The sequence below is a fragment of the Equus caballus genome, chromosome 26 (genome assembly GCF_041296265.1).
Source record: "Equus caballus isolate H_3958 breed thoroughbred chromosome 26, TB-T2T, whole genome shotgun sequence".
Classification (NCBI taxonomy): Eukaryota; Metazoa; Chordata; class Mammalia; order Perissodactyla; family Equidae; genus Equus; species Equus caballus.
Window position 1 is genome coordinate 40,818,881 of NC_091709.1, and position 18,251 is coordinate 40,837,131.

General features: G+C 41.0%; 1 protein-coding gene across 2 annotated transcripts in view; it reads right to left on the reverse strand.

Moving 5' to 3' along the window:
- Nucleotides 1-506: 506 nt before the first annotated feature.
- Nucleotides 507-18,251, reverse strand: part of KCNJ6 (potassium inwardly rectifying channel subfamily J member 6) — a 268,323-nt gene continuing 250,578 nt past the window's right edge. The window contains exon 4 of one of the 2 annotated variants that reach the window (XM_014736374.3): nt 507-2,486. In XM_014736374.3, coding sequence (XP_014591860.2) covers nt 2,161-2,486 — 326 coding nt within the window. In that variant the 3' untranslated portion in view covers nt 507-2,160. The remainder of the gene's footprint in view (nt 2,487-18,251) is intronic. The other variant, XM_070252199.1, reaches the window with a different exon arrangement.

The window sequence follows — 18,251 nt, forward strand, 5'->3', positions numbered from 1 at the left end:
TACAACCTCTTCTTTAGATTGTGTGGAATGAATAAATGATTCAACAGATATTCAATGCAAAAAGTGAAATGTTGGCAAACAGGAAAGGCTATGGCCAACAGTTTGTTTTCCATAAAGCGTGTTCCGTGAAGCAGTTGTCCTGATACAAGGTGTCAGAAGTGGGAGAAGGGAGACCTCCACGTTAAACTGAGGGTCCGCTTTCCTTATCACTGGGACATGCTTTTTAGTAGTCAAGGTCCCCAAACTACAGCAAGGCCTATGTGACCCAGTCAGGGAAGGCAAGGGCACAGGGACGGACAGCTAGTTTGAGTTCTGCGGCCTTTGTGGTGCAAAGCCTCAAACTGAGCACAGCTGTAGGAGCTGAAAATGAACTTGGATCTGGTCAGTGAGTATTTATGATAGACGACCGTGTTAGGAAACAAACAGCTTATAAATGTGAAATTAATGTGAAAGATCTGTTACAGTGCAAAATCTCCACCTGCCCCTGAGGTTTTGTCTAAGATTCTCTTTCTTTTCTTATTTTTTCATTTGAATTTTTTTTTCATATTGGAATTTAGATTTTCAGTACAAAAATACTCTCTCCCTCCTTCCTTCCTCTCTCCCTCCTTCCTTCCTTTCCTCCTTCCTTCCTTCTTTCCTTCCTTCTTTTTTTCTATGTTTATCTTTGCAGATTGAAATGAATTAAGGCTGCAGTTTTTTGTTTTCTTTTGATTGGGAGACATTTTGGATTTGATTTCTAACTTGTAGCACACTCTAGAGAAATTTCTTAGGCGGTCACAAGATTGTTGGTCTGGTCTTTGAATATTGAACTCCGGCCATTTCGTAATAAGAATAATAATAAATACCTATGCAGGAAATGCTGATGGATAGGCCCCCAGGGACAGGAAGAGTGCCAGATGGAGTCAAAGTGTGTGAGGTCCATGATTACAATATGAGTTGCCCACTACCTGCCTTCAGGAATCTCATGGATTTAGACCCAAACCTTCTTCTGTTAACTTACTATGTCTCATTTATTTTTCACAGTCTGTAGTTTCTCATGATTACGGAATGGAACAGCTGGAGAATCAATGGTTTTGCAGAAGAAAAGTTTCTCAAACTATTGTACTACAAAGGGTGAGAGCTCATGTGAAAAATATAAACACATTGGTGACATGCCAGAGAATGTCCTCCTCCTAGAATTCTCCCCCAGGCTAGTCAGTGAGGCCCTTGTTATCTTAAAAAAGAGACCTTGGTTTTGTAAACATTTCACAGTATATCAGTGTACTGATGGTGGGTTTTGCCATCTACTGGACCTCCCGACTTCCCCCAGACCTATGGCTTGTTAGATTCAACGAAAGGATCAGCAAGGGAACAGTGAGGTACTGGAACGGATTCCTGTCTGGGACTTGGAACAAAGGCCATGCACTAAAGGGCCAGAGGTCAATGGGACCAACAAAATTTGGAAAAGACATAAGAACAGAAATGCCTACTGTACTTTGGGAATCTTTTTTTTTTTTTTGCATCATATTTCTAAAGTTATGTATCTAAACCTACATTAATTATACATCTATGTACATTATTTAGAAGTTCTGTTCTACAGTACTTTTGTACATGCTGGGTTTTATTACTAACTGCAAAAGAAAATAATTACATAAGGCATATATATGTACAGGCTTTGTCTTCACCTCACCTGGGTCTTATAACAGCAATGCCCGCATGGGACAAGCACCTCGCCCTGTCGATGAAATTTAGAGGGATCTACAAAATTGAGGGCTGTGTTCTACGTCTCACGGCATGAATGAATAGGCACTGGAGACCCTACTGATCATTTCCCAGGTAAAATCTTTGACGCACTCTTTTGAGTGATCTGGTATTGGACAAGACATGCAGGTAAGTGGGTTAAATCTCTAGGAGTTGGATGTATGGTTTTTAGGGAGGAGAGCAGGCTTGGGCCACCGATGAGGGCACATTGCACCTTAACCAAATCCGTGTCTACCTTGTCAATCTGAGTGACTGAGAGAGGGCAGGTAGATATTTTACACCTTGAAGATTTGCTTTCTGGTAATGCCAAAATTAAATAGAAATCAAGAAAGAACAAAGGAAGAGAGACAGAAAAGAAAGAATGAGAGACAAGGAAAGGTTGTGTCGGGGGAGGGGAGAAGGAGTTGCCCAGCTCGGGGACTAAACTTTGGATTCGTTCTCTAGCTTTGCCACATCACCATTCCTTTCTGTCTGTTCCTCCAGGTTTTTCTCTTCCTCTTCGGTCTCCAGTTCTGCATGTTGGTTGAGTTTGCTGGATACAGACCAACTCAGGGGCAGCTCTGCCCTGCTGGCCAGCTCAGCCAGCTCTTTGGCACTGAGAGACGGAGTGCTGGTCTCATAGGTCTCATGGAAGCTGTTGTAGTCGACTTCGTAGAACCCGTCCTCCAGTGTCAGGACGGGCGTGAACCGGTAACCCCACAGGATCTCACTGGTGACGTAGGAGCTCCGAGCTTGGCATGTCATCCCTGCAGAGAGGAGAACGGAGGCTTTAGCACATGCGAGTGTGAGCTTTCCATCGCCGAGGGGACTCAGTGAGCCGGGCAGGGCTGCTGCATGCGGCTCTTCAGTCTGAGACCTGCGTAGGGTGCCACGACTAAGCAGGTGTCCTTCATGCTGTAGACCTACACTAACATGCACAAGAGCGTGTGGTGGAGGTTCCAGGTCTCCCACTGGAGTCCCGGGGAGCACTGTGAGAGTTCTGGCTTGCATCAAGCCACACTCGCCTGCAAGTTCACACACACCTACAGGAAAGCAGTTGTGTACATGCACACAGGTACACACTCATGTGGTTGTACCTCGTCCACTCTTTGCTCTGGGAGAACCCTGAGGCTGTGACTCTAGCCTCCCATTGCTTTCAGAGTCTTTGCCTGACCCTTCCAGGGACTTGAGCTCTACTGCCATAGACTTAGAATGAAGTTTGGCTTGTGGAACTACCTGTAGGATGCCTTTAAACGGGAGGCTATGGATTAGCATTACCCTCCCACCACCCCACCATGCAGACCACGACTGTGGCTCCCAAATGAGGTTGGAAGGGCTGCCTGCCTGAGTTTGCACTTTCCCCAGGCCCAGTGGGGACAGTTGTTCAGAATGTGCAATAATATAATCCTTTAAAGGCTTTCCCCCCTCTTCTTAAAAATAAGAAGCTTTTTCCTAATTTGCACAAAAATCCCGTATGAACTACTGGCAGCCCAGGAGTCAGGAGTAGCTTTCTTTTAAATGTGAAATGACAGAATGAGGGAAACTCCACCAATCTCCTTAGAAAAGAAAACTAGGCAGCAGGCTTGGTATAAAAAATGGGGAGTGTCATTGGTGCATTTTTTTCCTGAGATCAGAGTTCTCTTATGAAACTTCCCAGGACACAGAAGCATTTGTTCAGTCATTCCTTCAGGGCTGTCTTCTCCACTAGCTGGGTTGGCCCGGTGCCTAGACCTACAATTTTTTTAGGGGCCCATGAAAATTTTAATTTCTTTTAAAACCAGAAGAAAAAAATGAACTTTTAGGTAGAAGAAAATGTTCATATATTCGTGTTTATACTAGTACAGTTGTAAAATATAATTTTTAATTTTTTTAGATGGAGTAAAGGGCCCACAAAGGTAAAACTACCTAGGACTCAAGAAAGTCATACTGTGGCCCTATGGTCATCCATCCAGGAAAGCAGCCAGCCAATCAGTTAGTATGTTATCTGTTAGGACAGCCAATAAGATATGTCAGGCAACTGCTTTGTACCAAATGCAGGTGGGGTAGGGAGAAGAGGACACATGTGGGTATTTACACAGAAGAGTTCAGATCTGCAAAATGTTCCCACAGCATTGCACTTGCTCCTTGTGGCTAGAAGAAGAAACTGGGATGGCAGGAATTTAGGGGATGGACCCAACAGCAGCCATCAGAGCCTGAGCCAGCACTGCCGCCCACCTCACTCCAGTCCTGTGCTTTTCCTCTTAATCCCCAAACTGAATACTCCTCTCTCAATGTTTTCCTGGGTGACCCAGAAAGGCCTCCCCTGCCCCATTCCTTATGCCCCTGAGACAAGTGTTACAGGGTGTCTAAGTATTGAAAAGAAAAGAGTGACACTGCCTTGGTTTTATTTCTCAAACAATGTTTCTTTCTGAGTTACCAGCTCTTTATCTGTGTTTGGGAGTGATGGGGGAAGGCAGGTGATGGCAGGGATATAAGGGATCAGAATAAGGCAGAAACAGGAAGTCAAGGGGAAAAGGTGATAAAATAACTTTATAACTTTTTTTTCATAAAGGAAGTACAGGTTATTTGTAAAGTGACTAGAAAATAGAGACAGGAAAATAAAATCCATCTACATGTTCATTTCTGGCCTTATATATAACCAAACAGAGCTAGAAATTTAAAAAAATACAATTATTAAAATTAAAATCAAAACGGAGTTTAACACCAGAAAGGAATTAGCTGAAGAGAGAATTAGAAACTTGGAATATAGATATGAAGAAACAACACAGGATGCAGCCAAGACGAGGACATCATCAGGAAGAGTAGGAAAAGGACCTCCCGGAACCCTCTCCTCCATAAAAGCAATGAGAACACTGGCAAAAATGGACAAAAAGAGCTCTTTCAGAACTCTGTAAATTAGTTCCAGGTGTGTTTACTCAAGTAAAATGGATGAATCTCAGTAATAACTCTGAGCTTTGTGGAGTTTTCACTAACCCCCCTCAGCTTCATGGTAGCCTTTAAAACCAAGAGTCTGCAATCTTGGTGAAAACCAGCAGCCTAACAACCACTGGAGGGGTCATAAAAGAGTTTTGGAGCTCTTTCAAAGCCCCATTCTCAGAACTGTCATTATCGGACGTGTCTGGCAGTTCCCTGGAAAACCCCACTTGCAAGGCTTGTCTTTGTCATCCAATGCAAATAGCTTTCTCCTTTGGGTCATTTGTCAGAAACAACCAGTGGCAGTTGTTTAATCTTGCAGCTTCTTGGAGGCAGTGATAACAGTTGGGAAAAGCAACAAGCTAACCAGAAAACAAAAGGAAAAGCTAGAGAAAGATGCCTGAAGGAGACTCTTTGAAAAACTCTGACATATTCCTGAAAATCTAGAAGACTACATGCATGTTTAGGGCTATGCACATGCCCAGGAAAGACCTGAGAAAGCCTTGAGCTCTCACCTCTGGCTGACCTTGAGGCTCTGAGCAAGTAGGAAGTGAAGGTTAAGGCAGAGTTTTAAAGTGCCTGCCTGAGTGTCAAAGGCATCCCCCACCATGCACAGAGAGCCCATTAGCAAAGACTGGGAGACTTATTGGTTCCAAGTATTTAAGGAAATCTTTGTTCAATCATTAGCTAATTACTGAGCTAAACAAGCAGAGACTTCAGGACCTATACACACAAAGTATATAGACCTTACAGAATCTCAGGAAAGTCACTAAACAAGCAAACAGCAACAACAACAGAAAACCCTGGAGAGGAGGAGAATCTGATTTTCAAGCTTGCCACACTATATTATTTAAAATGCCAGTTTCTAGAAAAATTTAAAATACATGTGAATAAACAAGAAAATACAACCCATATACAGGAAGAAAGGCAGTCAATAGAAACTGTCCAGGAAGAAGCCCAGACATGGGATTCACTAGAAAAAGACTTTAAATAAGTTATTGTAAATATGTTCAAAGAACTAAAGGAAATTATGGGAATGATGTCTCAGCAAATAGAGAATATCAATAAAGAAATACAAATCACATGTAAAAAACCAAATATAAATTCTGAAGTTGAAACATAGAATAAGCAAAAGGAAAAATTCACTAGAGGGACTCGATAGCAGATTTGAGCTGGCAGAAGAAAGAATCAATGAACTTGAAGACAGTTCAGTTGAGATTTTCAGTTGAGAAGAAAAATGAGCTGAGCCTCAGGGACCTGTGGGACACCATCAGGCAAACAACCAGATGCATGATGGACGTCCCAGAAGAAGAGTAGGGAGAGAAAGGGGCAGAAGGTATATTTGAAGACATAATGGTTGAAACTTCCTAAATTTAATAAAAACCATTAATCCCCACATCCAAGAAATTTAACAAGCTTCAAGATTAACTCAAAGAGATTCATACTTAGACATATCATAATCAAACTGTTGAAACACATTGACAAAGAGAAAATCTTGACAGTAGCAAGAGATAATCAACTCATCACACACAAGAGATTCTCAATAATATCAACAGCTGATTTCTCATTAGAAACTATGCAAGCCAGAAGGCAGTAAGAGGACATATTCAAAGCACTGAAAGAAAAAGACTGTACCAAGAACCCTGTATCCAGCAAAAAAAAAAAAAAAAAAAAAAAAAAAAGAAAAACAAAACACAAATGAAGGAGAAATTAAGACATTCCAAGGTAAGCAAAAACTGAGAGAATTCATTTCTAGCAGATCTGTTCTACAAGAAATACTAAAGAGATTCTTTCAGGCTGAAATGAAAGAACATCAGATAGTAACTCAAATCTAGAAATAAAGGGCATTGGTAAAAGTAACTACCTAGGTAATTATAAATGTTTTTGTCCAGTATAATTTTATGGTGACTTTATTTTTATAGCCATTGTACTATTCCATTGTATGGATATACCATAGTTATTTATTCAATAAAACAAGGTGATTCAAAGGTATGTGGGGAGTTATTTGTTGAGGGAAATGTTCAAAATATTGACTTGGTTTGTGGGAGTTGTCCTTGTGTACTGCTGTGGACTGAATTGTTCCCCTCAAAATTCATATGTTGATGTCCTAAGACTCAGTATATCAGAATGGGTCTATATTTGGAGACAGGGTCTTTAAAGAGGTAATTAAGTCAAAATAAGGTCACAAGGGTGGCTCCTAATCCAATATGACTGGTGTTCTTATAGGAAGAGGAGATGAGGACACAGATATGCAAAGAGGAAAGACCATATGAAGACACAGGGAGAAGATGGCCATCTAGAAGCCAAGGAGAGAAGCCTCAGGAGAAACCAACCCTGCTGACACCTTGATCTTGGACTTCCAGCCTCCAGAACTGTGAGAAATCAATTTCCATTGTTTAAAATACCTTTCCACTGTACCATTTTAATAGGATCATTTAATTTATATAATAAAAAGATGAACAAGCAAGATTTAAATAAATGCTCATGGATGCTTTTCCAATTTTTATTCATCTTTTGGTGTTGTAATTCATTTTAAAAGGGGTGAAAAAGAATGTTAATGTATTTGTCTATCAGTACAATATTAAAAAGTATTCCTAGGGTAAATTGATAATTTTCGTTTTCTTCAGAAAGATTCTTGTCTTCCATATTGATGTTGGTCCAAGTCCATTTTTTAAAAATGTGATTTTTACTGAATTTGAAAAAGTAACAAAGTAAAACCAACCGGGTTAACATCATAAGAAAGGCGGAGCTGCCAAGATTATATCAGTGTGTATGCATGTTGTGTTTGTTTTCCATGTCCAGAAGGATCATCATACAGTCCCTCTGAGGTAGGTTTTTTTCAGTGAGTAAAGTGCTCTCTGGAAAAAGAGATGCTTCTTTTGGTGAGAAGCAAAACGTGGAAAATCTGATCTCCAAGTTCTGGTCACACCCTATTCTTTGGGCGTGCTGGCTGTCTTTCCATTTGCATTTCTATTTTTGTGCCTATCTTCATATTGTTTGCTTTATCTCAAATACCCTTCCCCCAGTGGAATCCTGCGCATCTTTCAAGAGCTTGCTAATTTATTATTCCCTTTCTAAGGCATTCTGTGACCCACCAGTCTCTAGCTGGAACTGTTGAGCCCAGGGCCACCATAACGCTTCAGTGACACTCTATCACAGTCCTTATTACATTGTTTGTAGTTAGTGCTGTGCATCTGTTTTTCTTGTTGAATTGTGAATTCCTTGGGGTTTATTTGTTTGTTCATTTCCGTATTCCTGGCATTTAGCACAGTGCTTCAACTTTGGAGGTTCCCAGTACAAAGTTGTTAACTGCAAAAAGTAGACTTAGGAAATGACAGAGAAGCAGCTTAATACTGTTGATTGGAAATGTCTGAAATGAATTATGAAAGAAAAAGATGGCTTGTGAGTCCTTAGAAAGGAAAGTAGGAGAGTTCTGTTTCTAGCATTCTGTCAGACCAGCTATGAAGGACCTCAGCTAAAATACAAACGGGATACTGGAAAATGACAAAATCTGTAATTTGAACCAAAAATAATTTTTTTTTTGAGGAAGGTTAGGCCTGAACTAACATCTACTGCCAATCCTCCTCTTTTTTGCTGAGGAAGACTGGCCCTGAGCTAACATCCATGCTCATCTTCCTCTACTTTGTATGTGGGACACCTACCACAGCATGGCTTGTCAAGCGGTGCCATGTCCTCACCCGGGATCTGAACCGGTGAACCCTGGGCTGCCAAAGCGGAATGTGCGAACTTAACCACTGCGCCACTGGGCCAGCCCCTGAATCAAAAATAAATTTAATAAGAACCAAGGGATGGGACTTCTGGTGCTGGTGAAGATGGAAGAAGTGCAGCCTTTGTCTCCCGCTGATTACAACCAACGCCTCCAGACAAAATACAACCACCTGAAGCCTCTGGAATGTGAACATTAGCAGGAAGATCGAGGAGAGGTACCCAAACTTGAAGAATGAGTTGTTGGGGGTAAATCTCTTCTTTTTACGTTTGTTTTTTCTCCTCTTTTATCATCTGACTTTAACCTGAGAGTGGCCCCAGTGCAGAACTGGGCAGCAGGTGCTGACAACAAAATCTCAGAGAGAAACCCTGTCTTTATGAACAAAGGACAGGGACAAAGTGCCCCTCTGAGCCAGGGAACAGGAGTGGGAAGGCCCTGTTGATTTTTTTCTCTCTGTACCCAGACCTTAGTGCTGCCCTGTCAGGAGCTGCTCTGCAGTGCAGTCGTGGTTTAGCCACTTAAGTCCTGGGAGAAAATCTTTCTGATCAGTGGACTTGGAAAAGGAGACTCTGTGGACTAAAGAGTTCGTGGCTGTGTTTTCCTCCCTTTTCTCACAGGTCGGGGTCTGAGTGGGACCCCCAGTGTGTGAAACCAGGCAGCAGCATGAGTGGCTAACATGCAGAGAGGAATCCTGTCTTTATGGACAGAAGATCAAGCAGAGGCGGTCTGGGAGCTAAAAAGGATGGGGAATCCTACAGAGGACAGAACTGGAGAAGAGGATCCCCTAAGTCTGGGGATGACTTGATACAAGCTTTGCATGCACAGGACAGAAAACAAAAAGAAAAGATGAACTTAAAAAATTACCATGTGTTTCGTAACATGTGATCACACTTCAAAACAACTTCAGTCAAAAAAGAAACCATAATGGAAATTCAATAATACTTGGAATCGAATGATATAAAATTCTAAATGTCAAAATTATGGAATACACAGAAAGTGAGAAGGATGTATAGGCCTAGATGCTTATATTAGAAGAAAAAGAAAAGAAGAAAAGAAAGTCTGAAAATTAATGTGCAGAATATCCCACTTAAGAAATTAGAAAAAGAACAAGAGGATGAATCCATGGGAAATAGGCAATAAAGATCAGTGTATAAATCAATGAAATAGAAAACAAATGAACAATAGAGAGGATCAATAAAGCAAAAGTTGGTTTTTTGAAAAGTCTAATAAAATAGACAAAGCTCAGGTGAGATCAGTCAAATAAAAAAGGCAGAAAGCAAAAATAAATGGTATTGGGAATACAAAGGGGGACATGACTATAGAAACAGCAGAGACTAAAAACACAAGAGGATATTATGAATAACATTAAAGACTTAGATAAAATGGGCAATCTTCTAAAATCATATAACTTACCAATACTATTTTGAGAAGAAATAAATAGCTGAGACATCCTATTACCTATTATGAAATTGAGCCAGTCATTAAAAATTTCCCATAAAGAAATTACAAAGAGCAGATAATTTTAAAGATGAGTTCAATGAAATATTCTAGGAAGAGGTCATGATGATTTTGCAGGAAATAGGAGAAGGATCACTTCCCAACTCATTCTATATAGCAAATAATCTTGATCATAAAGTCATACATATTGTCCAAAGGAAACAAAGGAAAAAACAAAAAAGGAAAATGACAGGTCAATATCATTCACATGTGTAGGTACAAAAATCCTAGATGAAATGTTAGCAAACCAAGTCCAAAAGTTTTAAAAACATTGATATATCAGGGCCTGGCCCTGTGGCCAAGTAGTTAAGTTCATACGTTATGCTTCAGTGGCCTGGGGTTCACGGTTTGGATCCTGGCCGTGGACCTACACAGCACTCATCAACCATGCTGTGGCAGCATCCAACATAGAAGAACTAGAATGACTTACAACTAAGATACACAACTGTGGACTGGGGCTTTGGGGAGAAAAAAAGAAAGAGGAAGATTGGCAACAGATGTTAGCTCAGGGCCAATCTTCCTCACCAAAAAGCATACCTTAAAAAAAAAAAAGATACATATGACCAAGTTGAGTTTATCTCAGGAATGCAAGGATGGTTTAACATTAAGAAGCCCATCATGAAATTTTATCATATTAACAGATTGAAAGATCATTTTAGTATATGCAGAAAATAAGTTTGATACATTCAATACCCACTCATGATAAAACTTCTTAATAAACTTGTAGTATAAAACTAATAGTATATACCAAAAACCTAAGCAAACGTTGTTGTTAATGACCATGATCAAAAGTCAAGATTATTTCATTTAAAATCAGGGCCAATCTAGAAATGCTTGCTATACCTTTTCTGTTCAACACTATACCAAAGGCTCTTGCCAGTGGAAATAGGATAAAACAAGGACATAAAATGATTTAAATCTGAAAGAAAGAAACAAAACTTTCCTTATTTGTAGATTGTACAATTGTATACATGGAAAATCTACAGGAATAGTCAAATTTTTAGAGTTATTAAGAGTATTTAGCAAGGTAGCTGGATTATAAAATCTATACAGAAAACTCATTTATGTTTCTACATACCAGCAACAAACAGAAAATATAGCAACAACAACAAAATCTCACCATTTCCTCTAGCAACACAAGTACATAGGAAAAAAATCCAATAATAGAAGTATAAAATCTTTATGAAGAAAATTATAAGATTTACTTAGACAATAAAGAAGATTTAACTAAATGCAGAGATATACCATGTTCACCAATAGGATGATTAAACATCTGAAAGATGTAGTTTTTCCCAAATTGCTTTGTAGATTCAATGCAACTCCAATAAAATACTTCTTAAAGACTTTTTAAAAACGGAATTTGACAATGGATTAATAAACTATGAAGGAATGCAAAAGTGCTCTAAGGGAGTTCAAAAGAAATTCATGATCTGTCTCCTACTTTTCAACTAATTGTTCATGCTTTTTTATTTCCTTGACAGTGAGTTAGAAATTGGGTGTAAGTGGAATAGGAGACTGTCTACATGGCAGTCTTGACCGCTTTCTATGCAAATAACCATGGAAAATTTCATACCTGTGAGTCAATTTAGAGGCGGACAGGACTAAACTGGGGAGGGTGTGGCATGTAAGACCTATGCCATGAATGATATTCCCCATTTTTCTTCTTATTCTTCAGTATCATTGTCGAGATCCTCTTCATCATCATCTTCATGTGGTATTCCTAAGTAGTTACTATGAGTCAGGGACTTTTCTAAGCCCTTTAATTTCTTTGTTTCATTAAATCCTTGTAACAACCCCATGAGTAGATGCTGTTATTAAGTCCCTGTTTCGTGGATGAAGAAACTGAAGTGTAGAGACTCCCCAAGTCACATCCCTGGGGAATCTGGCCTCACAGTCTCAAAAGAAATGAGTAGACGTTGAGTGGTACAGATGTCTTTGCAGGATAGCATTGAGGCTAGGTGGGGCTGGGGGAAGAGGGACCTCTTGGAGTGTTGTCAGGTCCAGGCATGCCTTTGACTTCATGCTTGGGGAGGCTGCTTGATTTCCATAGCAGCATTGTCTGGTCTAAGTTATTCCCCCAAAGCCAAAAGGTGTGTGTGTACATGAGTGTGTGTGTGTGTGGTGTGTATGTGTGCATATTTTAAAAATTATTTCATTCCCTAATCTCCGCTGAGAGCTTCTCTGTTTGGATCTCTGGTAAATCTTCCAAGTGTTTACCTTGCAAGGAAGTGAATAGGAGCAGCTCATATTTTTGGTGGCATTTCATTCCTTGAGTTAAGACTGTGTAAGAAGTAAGGAATGGGGGAGGGGAGCGCATGTTATTGGTTGTGAATGCAAAGCCCATTCCACCCAGAAGCCACGAAACCAAGCTGAGGCACAGCTCAGGAATCTGTAATAGGCAGTGAGCAAACACAGGGTCAGGCCCCGCAAGATGGGGATGTAACAGGCAAAGCCCTATTTTTAGATTCACAGCAGCAAATGACGACGGGAGACGTTTTGTGCAGAATATCAATACTCTAAAAGCCGTTCTCAAGAGAGAGCCCCTGGATAAAGCCAGAGATCTTCACTCCGTAGGCAGATAATGTATCAAAATTGCCTGGAGAATGTGCTTCCCATAAAATAAAATGGCTGTAAGTGACCCTCAACATTTTTTGAGTACTGTAAAATTAATCTATGTTGTCAATATTCAGAAGCAAAGAACTGACTGTAGACGCTTTGCCTTTCTATTTCAAATACCAGGCTACATGATGTGATGTTTTCCTTTACTCCTTGTTCTCATTCTTAACAAGAACTGCGCTGAATTAGCACAGTAATAAAGTTGTGTTTAGAAGCCCTATGTTTATAAGTCTTCATGTGGGAGAACAATGTTGGTGATTTATCAAGCCCAGTGTCAAAAAGAAGCAGTAGAGTGTCATCTCTGCTGTAAGATAATAACGATTTTCATTCAGTAGGTTCAGCCAACTGCTGATCATTTCAATAACAGAGAGCCCTGCTTTATGCTCAGGTTAAAAATCCCTTTGCTACACCATTGTTCTTCTTCTGTACCCTAACACTTATTGGAGGACCAGTGAGGTTTTCCTCTAGTCATGCAAAAACATATTGAAATGTGCATTTTTTTTAATGTCTAAGAAAACACATTCTACATGTGTACTCCTAATTCTATTTTCACCAAAGTAGTTGATAAATTCACAAATTAAGTATTGAATCAAGTAATAAACATTATTTATTAAATGTTTGTTGTGTACCAGGCACCAAATATTTTAAGCACATCAACCATCTAATCCTGACAACAGTCTTCTTAGGTGGCTACTGTTATGATCCCTATTTTACCTATATGGTAAAATTTAAAATTTCTTTCCAGTTCTTTTTAATTCTAGAATATTCCCAGTGAAATAGGACAGTCAAAGGAGTGTCTTCAAAAGTTCCTTGGATTCATCTTTTCTGTAGCTATTTTATAGCTAGTTAGGTTCATTTTTTTCTATTTGTATTTCCTTTTAGGATTTGTTTTTGTCATCTTTTAAAAATAATTTGTAAACTATTTAAAAGTTTCAAAAATTAAGTCAACATAAAAAGGCGTATTCAGAAACGTCTCTTTCCTATCTCTACCCATTCTAACCCATTCCCAGTCACCTCCTATATGTGGCCATTTTCATTAGTTTCTGCTTTATCCTTCCTGTGTTTCCTTTTGTAAAAATAAACAGACATAGACATACACACATTCTTATTTCCCATTCTGACCCTGTGGAGGGAATATGTTTCAGGACAGGAAACAGAATGATGGTTTCCTTCTGGCTCAAGTAATTTGAAATTACGGGGTGTGCTCATTTCCTTTTATGGTACACGGGCTCCTTAATGTCACAGTGGAGCCCAACAGCGGGTGTGGGGGTCAGACAGGCCCAGGTTTGACTCCAGGCTGCTCAGAGGTGCGGTGTGACCTGGGACCGGCTGCTTAACTTCTCTGACCTCCTCATCTGTCATAACCAGGAAAATAATGACCCGAGTAGAGATATGATGACGGCTACAAGAAATTTCATATGTGAAAGCACTTAACACAGGGCTCTGCCAGAGGACATCACTGGCAATTCTTTGAGTTCCCTTCCTTTCCTTGGTCCTTATAAAAGCAATAAGAATAAAGGCTGACGTTTCTTGTAGAATCAGCAGCATTGATCACTAGCGTTTGTCCCTCACATCAAGGGTTTTGTTGTTTGTTGATTCTTTCAAATGGAATAAAAATCCTACAGGCAAAGATCTGGAGATGTCATGTTTCGGCTTCCTACTGATGTCAGGGTTACTGTTTGCATTATTCTTCTCTGAACATTTCAATATACTCTTTGGTGCTAGATATTTGAAGACACTCTTTTCTTCAGTGTCCCCATTATTCTGCATTTTTCAGGCTGTGGTTCTTAACTTTTTTCAGTCAACAACCCTTTTGGGAATCTGATGAAATTCACAAATCCTCTTGTCTGAAAATACACATACATACAAGAATTTGCAAATGATCAGGTGCGCATGGACTAGCCAGAGCCCATGGGATCCCACGTTCAAACAAAAGAAAAAGAAGCAAAAACAAAAGAAGGAAACAATTCTGCTTGAGGGGGAGGTGTGTGCAGGCATGTGAGAGGAAGAAGTTTAACGAAATACAGGGAAGAATAGGAAGAGAGGACTTATTTAAACTGCAACTGCATTATAGACTGCTAATGTGCTTTCCCAGTGGCCAGTGCTCACCCTACCAGAATCTTCCTCACTGAATTGCAATTGTCAATATTTGTTCATCCCTTCTCAAGTCTGGGGATGGGGGTTCCTGTGGGCAGGAGCTCTGTCTTGGCCACCACTTTATCTCCATCCCCTAGAACAGCATTTGGCAACAGTGTTTGGCAATATGCCCAACAAATACTTTTTAGTGGCTAAATGAATAAAAGGACCCAGGTGATAATAATTCATTTATTCATTCACCTTATATTTATTGAGGGATCTATTATGTGTGAGGCCCTTTGATGGGTTCTGGGGGTATTATGATGACATGGTCCCTGGGTTCATTTGATTTACAGTCTACTGAGAATGAAATAAACATCTAAATAAGTGTAAAATCACAGCTGTGATAAATGCAATGAGGAAAAGGCAGTTCTTCTTTAAGGCCATGAAAAAGAGACCACACTTAGTCTGGTGTGGCAATTAGTGAAAATGTTTCTGAGGATGTGACGTTTGAGCTAAGATTTGAAAGATGAGCAAGGGATGGGTGAGGTAGGGATAAGTGTACCACAGCAGAGGAAACAGCCCTGGCAGAAGGAGGGCCCCTGGGGTGTCCAAGAAACCGAAAGAAGACTAGTGTGTTTGGGGTCTGGGTGAGGAGAGTGGGGTACCAAATGAAAGTCTTGCTCTGGCTGCAGAGGGAAGGAGGGCCAAGTCTATGTAGGAAGAATAGTTAGGAAGCTTCTTCAATAGTACAAAGAAGAAATTACGGTATCAGAACTAGAAGAGAACCATTGGACGTGGGAAGACTGAAAAAGACTCAAGATATATTTAGGAGGCCAAATGGATAGACTTCTCTAATGAATTATTCATGAGAGTGAATTAGAAGGAAGAGCCAAGAATGATGCCCAGATTTCTGGCTTGGGCAATGGGATGGATGATGGTACCATTGGGAATCCTGAGTGCGGAAAGATCACGTTTTTGGTTTTGGGCATGTTAATTTTATTGTGAGTTTGAGACATGCAAGAATATAGATTAGGCCAGTCTCAAACCCACAGAAAAGGTCTGGATTGGATATATAGATTGGGATGTCAGAGACATATGGATGGGATTGAAGCCTGGGGGCAGATGAGATTACCAACAGGAGGACATGCAATGAGAAGGAAAGGCTGAGGATGAGACTGAGCCTTGCAAAAATTTCACATTTGATGGGCAGGTGGAGAAGGATGAGCCTACCCAGGATGCTGAGAGAGAGTGGCTAGAGAGATAGGAAGAAAGCCAGAAGAGTGGAGGGGGCAGAAGCCCAGTGAGGAGAATTTTTCAAGAAGGGCAAGCGGTTAATAGTGCCCAAAACAGATGAGATAAAATTGCCAAAGACTGAAAAATGTATATTGGATTTCAGATGTGGTAGTCATAGTCAACTTAGTGAGAGCTGAGGGTCAAACGAGCCAGTGAAGTGGTTTGAGAAGTGAGTTTAAGGCGAGGAAATGGGGTGAGTGAATTTAGAAAGTTTTTCAGGAATCTGACCATGAAGATGAGGAGAGAAGGCAACCATCAGCGAGGGAGATGGGATTGAGTGAGTTTTAAAGATGTGAGACACCTGACCAGGTTTAATTTCTGATGGGAAGGCTTTGGTTGAGTGGACAGGGCTTGACCTATAGGTGGGAGAAGAGGTAATCAATCACTTTCGGTTCTGGAGAGATGGGTGAGGCTGGGAAAGCAAGGTGGAGGGGCCCCTCCTCTGTCCTCACGGACCATGGGTGCTGGTCATATTTGTGACATGGTGGCAAAGAGTTGAGGGAATTTCTGTCTGAATGTCCCTATTTTCTTCACGAAGTAGGAGATGAGGGGGAAGGGGAAAGATTTGGAATTTTCTGCAGAGAGTGGGTTGATCAGAGAAACAGAGAAGGATTTAGACACTTGGATGATGATGAATTTGCAGTGAATATTTGTTGACTATATACCCCTACATCCATTTCCTTTCCCCCTTCCTAACAGTACTCAGAGTTTCATTAGGTGCCTCCCTCCACTGTAGCCCACGAACTTAGAGGTCCCACTTGGCTTAAGCTTATTGATATAATCCATTTCTTTGGCCACAGTCATTGGTTCTGGAAGGTACAAGAGGCTTTAGTGGTTTGGGGTAAATTTAAAGACGAGTGATTGGCAGAAGTGAGCTCTCCCTGCGATTGTGAACCAGGCACATACAGTCCTGATGGCTGCTGGCGGCCATATTGGGACTGTGAGAGTAGAGAACCAGGGAAAGATGACCAGGACGTATCTGTCCACGGACCTGGCACTTACAAGAGGCAACAAACCCCATGATTGTTCAAATCTGGTTCTCTCCAGCATTCTAAAACAATCCATCTGACCCCAGCACCAATTTACCTTCTCTAGCTAGACTCCTGGGGTGAAGGCATGGGTCCATTGACCTGCCAACTAGACCAAAACCAAATGGAGATTAATATATTCATTTATTCAACAAGAACTTACTTAATGCCTTTAAGGTGCTAGACTCTGTGCTTGGTGATGGGGATCCAGTGGTGAGTCCTTAAACTCAGGGAGTCCACCATTCAGTGGAGGGCTATAATAGGTCCAACAACCCAGCACCATTGATGGTAAATACTCATTACATTGGGATGAACGAACGAATGAATGAGTGAATGAGCTTCCCACTGTTTCTAAGACAATTCAGGGTGATTGGTCCATATTCTCCTGAATGACATATTGCCTTAAAAAAACCCCAAACTTCAATTCCTCTTCAAAGCTCTTCTTGATGTTCATTTCAATTTACTTTTTGTCTTTTTTTTTTTTTTTTGAGGAAAATTAGCCCTGAGCTAACTCCTGCCAATCCTCCTCTTTTTGCTGAGGAAGACTGGCCCTGAGCTAACATCCATGCCCATCTTCCTCTACTTTATGTGTGGGATGCCTACCACAGCATGGCTTTTGCCAAGCGGTGCCATGTCCGCACACACCCAGGATCTGAACCGGAGAATCCCGGGCTGCTGAGAAGCGGAACGTGCGAACTTAACTGCTGCGCCACTGGGGCGGCCAGCCCCATACTTTTTGTCTTATAAAAGTACTGATTTTGAGCAGGTTGGGAAGGAGATAGGGAGAATTTCCTCTGGGTCTCACCCTACCTAGAGATGACATCAAACACCCAAGGATAAACCTGTCCTGATGCGGGTGTCCACAGCCTGGAGAAAACCCCCAGGATTCACTGGCCTTGCTGTTGGTCAAGGTAACATCACTTTAGAGATGATTCCTGCCGTCTGGATTTTCCTGGTGGGACACGTGGACATGCAGAGGGAAAAGAGTTTGGAATGTTGATGGATGTATTTTTACTCCTGATGATCCGGGTTGTTCCTGGCTGCCCGTGTCTTCACACCCACTGAATCAATGCTTTTCAGGGCTTCCTCGGGGTGGGGGTGGGTGGAGAGAGGCCGGAACAAAGGGGTCTGCTCTCAGCTTTGACACATTGTAAATTACATGCTTTATGTCCAAAGTTGCAGCCATGGTCTGGAAAGCAGGGCTTTCATTTACAAGAGCAAAACTTTGTTGGGAGAAAATAAAAAGGATTTGGGAATTCCACAAGCCACAGCTATGAGAACTGAAGTATTCCTGCACTGCTGGGGGAACAGCAAAAATGAGAGCAGCTGGGGAGAGGGGCAAGGGGGGCTGGGAGATGTGACCAGGGTTTGGATGCTGC